Genomic DNA, 12289 nt, shown 5'->3' with positions numbered 1-12289 from the left:
ATATAAAAGGATGTCACATAGAGGAGGGAGAAAGGTTGTTTTCTGCTGCTTCAGAGAAGCGGACACGGAGCAATGGTTCCAAACTACAAGAAAGAAGATTCCACCTAAACATTAGGAAGAACTTCCTGACAGTAAGAGCTGTTCGACAGTGGAATTTGCTGCCAAGGAGTGTGGTGGAGTCTCCTTCTTTGGAGGTCTTTAAGCAGAGGCTTGACAACCATATGTCAGGAGTGCTCTGATGGTGTTTCCTGCTTGGCAGGGGCTTGGACTCGATGGCCCTTGTGGTCTCTTCCAACTCTATGATTCTATTCTAAGTACACACACTGTTCTTGTGCACACAAACCTGGCAACTGCTTCTCATATTTTCATTCAAAAGTATTGGTTAAAATAAAATAAAATAACCGATATTTTTCCTCATACCTTGTAAGCAGCACCTCCGTGGATGATGGATTTGATGAAGATCCCAAGGTCAGCCCCAGTCTCTCGAGATTTGTTGCCCTTTAAGCTCACACCAAGTCCGGCCGAACCCGAGTCATTCAGAGGGATCTCAAAGGTCAACTGCTCTGTGGTGTCAAGCGAAAGAGCGCTGCAGCAGGGTTCTCCTTTCTGTTAGACAAAGAAGCAGAACATCTGCATAAACAGACAGGAGTTGAATAAATGCCTACTTCTCGGGTGCCCTGTTCTGCATTTTGCATGTTAATGATTTGAGAGGCATACACTGAGGGAAAGGAGGCAGATTACTTGATTCTCTCTTTTTTTTTAACATGGTCAATTGGAAATCATCATGAAAGGAATGTCCCCCTCATTGGACCAGAGATTATTTATATTACAATAAAAATATAATTAAAATTATCCAAGTTTCTATAAGCAAAAGTGATATACAGAGAAGTATTGGTGGGTGTGAAGCCAAGGTATAATAATAATAATAATAATAATAATAATAATAATAATAATTTATTATTTATATGCCGCCCATCTGGCTGGGTTTCCCCAGCCACTCTGGGCGGCTTTCAACAAAATATTAAAATACAATAGTCTATTAAACGTAAAAAGCTTCCCTAAACAGGGCCGCCTTCAGGTGTCTTCTAAAAGTCAAATAGTTGTTTATTTCCTTGACATTTGGTGGGAGGGTATTCCACAGGGTGGGTGCCACTACCAAGAAGGCCCTTTGCCTGGTTCCCTGGAACTTAACTTCTCACAGTGAGGGAACCGCCAGAAGGCCCTCAGAGCTGGACCTTAGTGTCCGGGCAGAACAATGGGGGTGGAGACGCTCCTTCAAGTATACTGGACCAAGGCAGTTTAAGGCTTTAAAGGTCAGCACCAACACTTTGAATTTGTGCTCAGAAACGTAATGGGAGCCAATATAGGTCTTTCAAGACAGGTGTTATGTGGTCTCGGCGGCCACTCCCAGTCTAGCTGCCACATTCTGGATTAGTTGTAGTTTCCGGGTCACCTTCAAAGGTAGCCCCATGTATAGCACATTGCAGTAGTCCAAGTGGGACATAACCAGAGCATGCACCACTCTGGCGAGACAGTCCGTGGGCAAGTAGGGTCTCAGCCTGCATACCAGATGGAGCTGGTAGACAGCTGTCCTGGACACAGAATTGACCTGTGCCTCCATGGACAGCTGTGAGTCCAAAATGACTCCCAGGCTGCACACCTGGTCCTTCAGGGGCACAGTTACCCCATTCAGGACCAGGGAGTCCTCCACACCTGCCCGCCTCCTGTCCGCCAAAAACAGTACTTCTGTCTTGTCAGGATTCAACCTCAATCTGTTAGCCGCCATCCATCCTCCAACCACCTCCAGACACTCACTCAGGACCTTCACTGCCTTCAATGGTTCTGATTTGAAAGAGAGGTAGAGCTGGGTGTCATCCGCATATTGATGAACATCCCACCCAAACCTCCTGATGATCTCTCCCAGCGGCTGCATGAAGATGTTAAAAAGCATGGGAGAGAGGACAGAACCCTGAGGCACCCCACAAGTGAGAGCTCAGGGGTCTGAACACTCATCCCCTACCACCACTTTCTGAACATGGCCCAGGAGGAAGGAGCGGAACCACTGTATGGCAGTGCCCCCAGCTCCCAGACCCTCAAGACGGTCCAGAAGGATGTTATGGTCAATGGTATGAAAAGCCGCTGAGAGATCCCCTAATCCAGACCCCAAAGGAACACCCACGTTTTCATCCCACCAATGTTATTCACAGCACTGCTTCTTCCATGGTTTTGTTTTTTTGTTTGTTTTGTTTTTTACTGCTGCTCTTTCAGTTTCTTCATAGTCAGACTCACTTGTTGAGCCCAGATAACCAGGAAGAGGCAAGCAGCATGACATCACAACATGACTTTTCCAACCCACCCCTTCCTGACATTCCCGCACCACTCTGCTCAGGTGAAAGTTGCAAAGTTATAAAGCAGTTACACATCTGGTGGTCTTAACGCCAATGTGAGGACCTTGAAATCAACTGGCAACTAATGCAATGTAATAAAATGAAACAGTTTAGTCTAAGTGATGCTGTCACAAGGAGAGCTCAGAGGTTAGCACAGCAGTTCCTGTCCTCACGCTAAATGGGCAAACACGTTCACCTCTATTTGAAACAAAATAACCAACAGAACAACTTGTTTGTCATTCAAACATGAACACTTCTACACATAATCTTTGACTTGGTCCTAGTCAAGAGTGCCAATCAGGATGCTCCCCCAAAATCTCTTTTGTGGACCACCATTGAAATTGTTAACTATGAAAGAAAGTAGTTTCCACCCCGAAAACCCTTGATCAGGTGCTCCCACAATGCAATTAAAACCTACTATTTTTAGTCCTGTGGAAAACTAAAATAAATAATACACTTTTAATCTGGAAGCCTCCATATGGGGGAGGGGGGAGATATGCAAGGTCTACTGAACCTCAATTCCAATAAGTATCAAGAGCAAATATTTAATATATTTAATCATATGACAAAGTTAATGCATTTCATTTAATTGGAAAACATAAAAGTGGCCCGATGTTGACATTAATAATTTTTGTCTGATCTAGCTATCCATTTCCCTTGTTCTTTGTTAACTTTTCTGATATATATTTTTAAATAAAAATAAAAGATGCTCGTGTGCAAGTCTGAGTCCTTCAGAACAGAACTGTCCAACTAGTACTATTGGAAAATGAATGTTACTTTGCAATCACTGAGTTATAAAAGCTCCCACTTTCAAGAAATAATAATAATCTAGTAAAGGAAATATTTTTAGGTTTCTGACATTATGATTTTGAAAAACTAACTCAGCTCTAGATCACCGCAGTTACAAGTAGTTTTGTACAAATAAAAACACAAGGCCAAATGGAAATTTGTTGAAAAGTAAATCAGAAAACACACATGCACTGTGGTTAGATCAGAGCCAACTGCTCATCGTTCTTCCCAGCTATAAAACCACCTTTAGATAGTTTACTGTTCTGAAGTTGACAGAACTGGGTGCATTTTTATTAGACCGTATAAATATTCTGTATGTGGGCTGTGTCTAGCACTGCCTAGGTTTGAGCAGAGCAGACTTACACCTTCCTCTCCTTCGCACTTTAGCCTTCTGTGCACCCTCAAAATCTGCTTGGGATAGCTGAGGATTTACTCTCTCTCTCTCTTCTTTCTTCATAACAAACTATCCTTCCCTCGGCCTTTTTTCCAATTCACTCTTTTTTTAGCCATCTAGCAGCCACATCTTCCAACTCTCCCACCTCTATCCAATTTATTTATAACATGTCTCAAGACAAGGACTGGCATGCAAATTCCTTCTTTCACATCTTATGCAAAGCCACTAATGCTTCTTCCCTCTGAAAAGCAGAACACATGACACGCAATATCACAAACTGTTTTGCAAAGTTCTTTCCACTCAGCTGTGGCATGCATGTGGCATGCTAACTCAAGTAAAGGCAAAGGACCCCTGGACGGTTAAGTCCAGTCAAAATTGACTGTGGGGTGCAGCACTCATCTCGCATCAAGCCAAGGGAGCCGGCGTTTGTCTGCAGACAGCTTTCCAGGTCATGTGGCCAGCATGACTGAACTGCTTCTGGTGCAATGGGACACAGTTGCGAGTGCCAGAGTGCACAGAAATGCCGTTTACCTTCCTGCCACAGCAGTACCTATTTGTCTACTCACGCTGGTATGCTTTTGAACTGCTAGGTTGACAGGAGCTGGGACAGAGCAACGGGAGCTCAACCCGTCATGGAGATTCGAATCGCTGACCTTCTGATCGGCAAACCCAAGAGGCTCAGTGGTTTAGACCACAGCGCCACTCGCGTCCCTGATGTGTTAGTATTACCGTATTTTTTGCTCTATAAGACGCACCAGACCACAAGACGCACCTAGTTTTTGGAGGAGGAAAACAAGAAAAAAAATATTCTGAATCTCAGAAGCCGGAACAGCAAGAGGGATCGCTGCGCAGTGAAAGCAGCAATCCCTCTTGCTGTTCTGGCTTCTGGGATAGCTGCGCAGCCTGCATTCACACCATAAGACGCACACACATGTCCCCTTACTTTTTAGGAGGGAAAAAGGGAGTCTTATAGAGCAAAAAATACGGTATGTAGAACTGAACATGCACTTGAACAGCTGTGTTACCATAAGGCAGGTTGCACTTTGAAAACCTCTGGCACTGATGTGCGGATTCAAACTGCCAACCTTATGATCGTCAAGCCCAAGAGGCTCGGTGGTTTAGACCACAGTACCCCGTCCAAGCACCCTTGGTATCTTTAGTTCCTGGCCAGGAGATAATAACACAGATTTATCTATCTAGTGGAATTTTAAATATTCCACTCCCCCCACCACACAACAATTATGAGGCAATGTTCAAAATTAATACGTTAATAAAAGCACAACATGATAAAATAAATGCAGGTGAAAACACACATGAGCTAAACAGATCAGATATTGAAACGGCACCAGATAAGGCTGGGATACATGGAGAAGTGTGAAGAGTTATAAGGGATCATACTGTGAAAAGCTGTCCAATCTTTCTTTTCTCGCCGATTCAACAAAAAGCAGAGCGGCGGTAGGAAGGCCATCATGGACCCGAGGTAATTCAACTCTATATACACCTATTGCAAGAAACATTGAAGCTGTTCTGATCTGCCTGTCTCCGCAGTGGTGGCTGAAGAGTCCCTTGGGACTGGTCGGGCAGAAGGCAGGGAGACCAAGAGCAGTTGGCTCCAGAGCCGAAGACAGGGAGAGCCAACTAACTCACTTTGTTCCATGCGGAGTTGTACAAGGGCAACACTGAGCTGAAGGAGGAGGAAACTGTCATACAGGGTGACCCACTGGACTGGTTGTAAATAAGAAAGTAGACAGGCTTGGCTACAGGGAGACTGAGGTAGGTGGGGGCCTAATGGACCGTAGTGCAACTGGAGACAAGCAAGGCAAGCAAAGCAACGCAGCAGGGCAGTGACTTCAGCACTACGGACAGCTCCCAGTGACTACAATGTCCAAGAAATGCTGGAGTGAAACTGATGAGCCTGGGTGTGCAAGTCCAATCCTTCTAGGCTCCACCCCCTTGCTGGAAAAATGTAGATTCTTAAAGGGGCAATAACAGATATTTTGCTCAGACTACAGTGGTAGCTCGCCGAAGAATTGATGCTTTTGAATTATGGTGCTGGAGGAGACTCTGGAGAGTCCCGTGGACTGCAAGAAGATCAAACCTATCCATTCTTAAGGAAATCAGCCCTGAGTGCTCACTGGAAGGACAGATCCTGAAGCTGAGGCTCCAATACTTTGGCCACCTCATGAGAAGACAAGACTCCCTGGAAAAGACCCTGATGTTGGGAAAGATGGAGGGCACAAGGAGAAGGGGATGACAGAGGACGAGATGGTTGGACAGTGTTCTCGAAGCTACAAACATGAATCTGACCAAACTGCAGGAGGCAATGGAAGACAGGAGTTCCTGGCGTGCTCTGGTCCATGGGGTCACGAAGAGTCAGACATGACTAAACGACTAAACAACAACAGTGGTAGTTCGGTCTACGAACAGTCCTGTTAACAAACTATTCAGGCAACGAACTCTGCAAAACCAGACGCAGGTGTTCCAACTGGTGAACTGGTGGTGGGAGGCCTCAGTAGGGAAAGCACACCTCGGTTTATGAATGCTTTGGTTTAAGAATGGACTTCCGGAACGAATTAAGTTCATAGATCGAGGTACCACTGTATTACGTATTTTCAGTTTTCCCATGACAAGAATATGAATAAAATGCTGTGTTATACGGATTTGGGAAAAGAGGTTTTATTGAATAATTAAGCTATAGCACCACTATGGCAGGGAGCCTACTGACCTCAGAGTCCATCTCTCCCATTAACATTTAAGCAATACAATATAAGCTTCTTGGGAAACTTTTGCACATAGCTGTACCCATCTGTCGAAGCACCACACGTACATCTTCATACAGACAAGTGCACCTGTGTGTTTACTTGCTTTTTTGCCAAGTTATTTTATTGTACCAAATTGCTAACTTTACTTCCCACTTCCAATGGAGCAACAGAATTAATTGGAGCACAGCAATTATCTCAATTTATATAACGTGCTTGTGTAACAACAAATATTCTGCACACCTGTTCATATCTATCACCGGAATGTTCTCCATTTCCATCTGCAACAATTTTATTATGGGTATTTTAATAAATACTTAGTCTGAACATGCCAAACCTTTGATCACAATAAATCTCAGTGTAGCAGAATCTAAAAAGCAACAATACAGGAGAGAAGTATTATTTTTAAAAAATAATAATAATGACAATTTAGAAGATTTTGAGAACAAACTATGCTAATTATAACTGTTCTCCTAAATAAATACAGAGCTAAGTGACTGGATTACCAAAATAAACATAGCGCCCAAAACAACATGACACACAAATTTAGGTGCTCAAGTGTTTCATGTTTTTCCTAAGATTTATTAGTTTATTAAAAGGGAGTGAGTGCATGCATTAGTTCTTTGCACCAATCTGTTGGGTTATCGTCAGACTGTGTGGGCATGCTATCAGTACCAAAATAGAGTTGTTAAAATGTGTTGAAGCGAGACGACAGATATAAATATACTAAATCATTTTCAAGTATTAGGTTTCCTTCAGCTCTCCGCTTACATCCAGTTTGGAATCCATAATATTTCGCAGCTATTTACCTCACTGGAGCTCTCTGGAAAGCAAATAAGTGGTTTGCACAAAGCTCTGAAATTTAGGGTGGGCACTTTCACAATGCCAAAAGAAGACTGCAACGCCAAATAAAAGAAGGGGGCCACATTTGCATAACATTTGCATGTCCTAATTTATATGTATAGGTGCATTATTTGGAAATAATGACTATAATTTAAATAGAGCTACAATACACCTCACCACAATGAAGGCTGTGACTCGGTGACCTATGTTTATGCTTGGTCTACGCTCCAAAATCCCTGCTCTCTTTTCAAACTGAACAGCCCTTAGAGGTCTGCCTCTGTAAAGTATAATGCATGGGTAGGCAAACTAAGTCCCGGGGGCCGGATCCGGCCCAATTGCCTTCTCAATCCGGCCCACGGATGGTCCGGGAATCAGTGTGTTTTTACATGAGTAGAATGAGTCCTTTTATTTAAAATGCATCTCTGGGTTATTTGTGGGGCATAGGAATTCATTCTTTTTTCCTCTTCAAAATATAGTCCAGCCCCCCCCCCAAGGTCTGAGGGACAGTGGACCAGCCCACTGCTGGAAAAAGTTTGCTGACCCCGGAATAATGAATGACAATCCTATTTAACTATCGTATCTGAAGAAGTGTGCATGCACATGAAAGCTCATACCAGTAACAAACTTAGTTGGTCTCTGGCGCTACTGGAAGGAATTTTTTAATTTTGTTTCAATCCTATCTAAATTACTGTAAGTTAAAAAATAATAATTGTACACCAGCTAGTTTAGGAACAATCCATTCTGATCTCATTCTCCTCACATCAGGTTTTCTTATCCGTGGAACATAACACACTCATACATTCTTAGCAGTGAGATTAGTTTCATTACCTTCACAGTAATGAAAAAAACAGGCTTGATCTGCTTTAGCTTGAGGAATAGAAAGCCATTAGTAAAATTTCAACAATGAAGCAGCTGCTTATGGATGCAGCATCTGTGTTTGCTCTGGCCATTAGGTGACAAGAGAAACACCCTCTGCTGGGAGGGAGTTCCATAGGGCAGGCGCCACCACCGAGAAGACCCTCTGCCTTGCTCCCTGTAACTTCACTTCTTGCAGTGAGGGAACCACCAGAAGGCCCTCAGCGCTGGACCTCAGTGTCCGGGTTAAATGATGGGAGTGGAGATGCTCCTTCAGGTATACTGGACCAAGGCCGTTTAGGGCTTTAAAGGTCAGCACCAACATTTTGAATTGTGCTCGGAAACATACGGGGAGCCAATGAAGATCTTTCAGGACCGGTGTTATATGGTCCTACCCTGATAGTTCCCTGCCACTGGCCCAGGTGCTATCTATTCACAAATCTAGCTTTTAATTCTAAGTTTCTACAGGAATATCAAGTGATATTTTAACAGACTCCTGGGAGGAGATTACTGCAGGGCATGCTTGAATTGCACACAATGCAGGAGTACTTACAGTAAAGCCTGTATTAGTTACTGGTACAAATACAGGACTCGAGAAGAAGGTACTGTCTTCATTATAGCATTTCCCACCCCAGCTGTTCTCCTCCAGTCCAGCCCTTACTCTCCCAGTACTCTTCCTTCTCCATTTACCGTATTTTATTTCCTTCCAGCTGGCTTCAGAAGTCTACCTCTGCACTTGGGGATGGCAGCTTGTAGCTAGCTAGCTATGTCACAATGGAAGCAAAAAACCAAACAAAGACCGAAGTTGACAAAGAAAACACTAGTTTAACACACACCATGGCACGATACAGGGAAACTAAAATGTCATATACAGAGGAAAGTGTTGTTGTTGCTTAGTCATTTAGTCGTGTCCGACTCGAGCATGCCAGGCACTCCTGTCTTCCACTGCCTCCCGCAGTTTGGTCAAACTCATGCTGGTAGCTTTGAGAACACTGTCCAACCATCTTGTCTTCTGTCATCCCTTTCTCCTTGTGCCCTCCATCTTTCCCAACATTAGGGTCTTTCCCAGGGAGTCTTCTCTTCTCATAAGGTGGCCAAAGTATTGGAGCCTCAGCTTCAGGATCTGTCCTTCCAGTGAGCACTCAGGGCTGATTTTCTTCAGAATGGATAGGTTTGATCTCCTTGCAGTCCATGGGACTCTCAAGAGTCTTCTCCAGCACCATAATTCAAAAGCATCAATTCTTCGGCGATCAGCCTTCTTTATGGTCCAGCTCTCATTTCCATACATCACTACCAGGAAAAAAAAAGTGATCCCCTTCATGGATCACTGCCTTGCCATGGCGAAGGGGCTTGAATAACTCAGAGAAGCTATGAGCTGTGCTGTGCAGGGCCACCCAAGATGGACAGGTCATAGTGGAGAGTTTTGACCAAACGTGATCCACCTGGAGCAGGAACCGGCAAGCCACTCCAGTATCCCTGCCAAGAAAACTCCATGGACAAAGGCAGCAGAGGAAAGTACATTTCTCTTATTTAAAAAGCAGCAATGCAATCAACCGTATTTTTCCGTGTATAAGATGATGGTTTTTGCTAAAAAAAAAAAAAAAAAAAATGGCAAAAATTGGGCGTCGTCTTATACATGGATAGTGAATGCAGAGGGGGGATGTGCGATTAATGGCAGCAACAAGCAGGAGATTGGCAGCAGTGACTGGGCAGGTGATTGGTGGCTGCGGCAAGGCCTGCTGGTGATTGGCTGCAGCAACTGGGCAGGCGATTAGAGGCTGTGGTGAGGCGGGCAAGGCGATTTGGTGGCTGCAGCAAGTGGGCTGTTAGTGGCGGTGAACGGGCAGAAAATTGGCAGCTCCGCGGCGAGGTGTGCGATCGGCAGTGGCTGTGCAAAGCGATCAGAAGTGGAGGGCAGGCGGGTGAGCGATTGGCAGAAGTGACCACCCCCCCCAAAAAAAATCTAAACAACTTAATTTCTTAAATTTTGGTTTTAAAAAATAGGGGTTGTATTATATACATGGGGGCATTTTATACACAAAAAAATATGGTAATCAGGTATGCTGTGAAACACCATGAATGTCTACTGATAGCCTACATGTAGCAATTCAATTATGAGGGTCTTCACTGACCAGACATCTCATTAAGAAACGTCTCAAGGCAGGAAGATTTTCAAGCATGTCTCCAATATCTGTTTTCAAGGATGCATATATTCTCAATCAGTTTTATGACAGCTGGCATTACTTGGCAACTCTTGAATCTTAAACAACTAAAAATAGTAATTTTGCTAAATTTAAACACTTGCAGCAGTCAAATGTTTTTCTCCTACATATCACAGACGACTGAAAATTCATGGGATATATCAACTCTAGTAACTGGACATGAATGCGGCACTGAATCCATACCCTTAAAATAGAGCTGGATTTCACACATGTCAGTAAAACAAAGTGCCAACACAAATTTTTATCCCGTTCTTCCTTTGGCAGCGATCCCTCAAAGTGTCAATAATTTACCCAAACAGTAAAAGAATTTAAGAACTCCCGATGCCAATGCTGATTTTACTCATTCATATTATTAAAGAGATTTTAAAGAAAAGAAACACATTCAAAAGCATTGTAAGTTTTAAAAATTGGAGGATAGAGGAAAACAAAAAACTAATAAGCCAGCCACTACTACAACTGATCTACAATTCCTTCCCCCTCTTACTAGTGCTTCAGAGAAGGTAAAGGTAAAGGACCCCTGGACACTTAAGTCCAGTCAAAGGCGACTATGGGGCTGCAGCGCTCATCTCGCTTTCAGGCCAAGGGAGCCGGCATTTGTCCACAGACAGCTTTCCGGGTCATGTGGCCAGCAGGACTAAACCGCTTCTGGTGCAAAGGGACACTGTGATGGAAGCCAGAGCACATGGAAACTCCATTTACCTTCCCGCCGCAGCGGTACCTATTTATCTACTTGCACTGGTGTGCTTTCAAACTGCTAGGTTGGCAGAGCAACGGGACAGAGCAACGGGAGCTCACCCCGTCGCGGGGATTCGAACCGCCGACCTTCTGATCGGCAAGTCCTAGGCTCCGTGGTTTAACCCACAGTGCCACCCGCGTCCCTTTCAGTTCATTTTACTCATCCTCAATTTCCCCCCCTTGTGAGGCACCTATAGCATGGCGTACCAACACAGAATATACCCATACTTATTTTAACACAAATGTGTATGCAGTGACAATAACATGCTCCCAACACTGCCAAATTGTACTGAAACTATAAGCATACTTTTTTTTGGGGAGGGAGAATAAAACTCTTCACATGCTCAAAAGTAGAACCTACTTTTAACAGATGCCATTCATGAATGTCTAATGCCAGTAAAATGTGCTTTTGGCCTTTCCTACTGCCTAAATTAAAATCTCCTTTATTAAACAAACAAACAAACAAACAAACAAACAAACAAACCTAAGATTGTTCCTCATCCCATAAATTCTTCTTTGTCCGGCCAACGTTAATATATGCTCTGTCTTATCTCAATCGTCTCTCTCTCCTGAGACTCCTTTTCAATTAAACCCTGTTATTTAATCTAAGAATGCCGACACCCATTGACCACTGCACTTTCTATCTGTGGATTTATGATAATCTAATGCACATCTCCCTTGGCAGAAAGGCTGCCTTAGCTTCTCCTATTGTTCCGTGGCCAAAAAAGAACCTTACACACACACAAAAACAACACACACAAAAAAACTTTAGCTCTCACTGAAGGCAGGAAGGAAACAGCATTTATTTAACATAGCAAGAGACCTTTCTCTAACTGTCAGATGTCCTTGACCAGCACACACCATCAGGGCCTCTCCAGTATGTGCTGGCTGCCCCCTTGCCTGGCTGCTCAGTACTGATAAGAGGAACATATTCCCCAGAGTGCCGTTCAGATCTGAGAGCAAGAGGCAATGGACTTAGAAGGGATCATTTTCAAAGGCTTATGAATTTGCATTCTCCACAGTCTTCTTTTCAGGAAAGAATCATGCAAGATTAAAGAGCAATCTCTCGGTGCCACATAACCATTAGCCGACAGAAAATACTTGAAAATAAGATGTTTCCCAGTTTGTATTTATTTCCTATAATTTCCCCAGTAAGATTTCTTTTAAAAACAGTGAAACTCCAAACGCCACCAACCAGCCACAAAGTCACCGTTTGGACGATACCCACAAAATGTTGTGCTGACAAGGAAATCTTACTAAAGCAATGCTAGCCTCAAGTTAATGTTGACGTTCATCTCAGAAATA

General features: G+C 43.6%; 1 protein-coding gene across 2 annotated transcripts in view; it reads right to left on the bottom strand.

The window, feature by feature from the left end:
• Positions 1-12289, bottom strand: part of PARD3B (par-3 family cell polarity regulator beta) — a 636273-nt gene that overhangs the window by 417333 nt on the left and 206651 nt on the right. For both annotated transcript variants that reach the window (XM_081859338.1, XM_081859339.1), the window contains exon 11: positions 421-606. In XM_081859338.1, coding sequence (XP_081715464.1) covers positions 421-606 — 186 coding nt within the window. The remainder of the gene's footprint in view (positions 1-420; positions 607-12289) is intronic.

Source organism: Podarcis erhardii, assembly GCF_964252035.2.
Source record: "Podarcis erhardii genome assembly, chromosome: 1".
NCBI lineage: Eukaryota > Metazoa > Chordata > Lepidosauria > Squamata > Lacertidae > Podarcis > Podarcis erhardii.
This window is presented reverse-complemented; position numbering and strand designations above follow the sequence as displayed.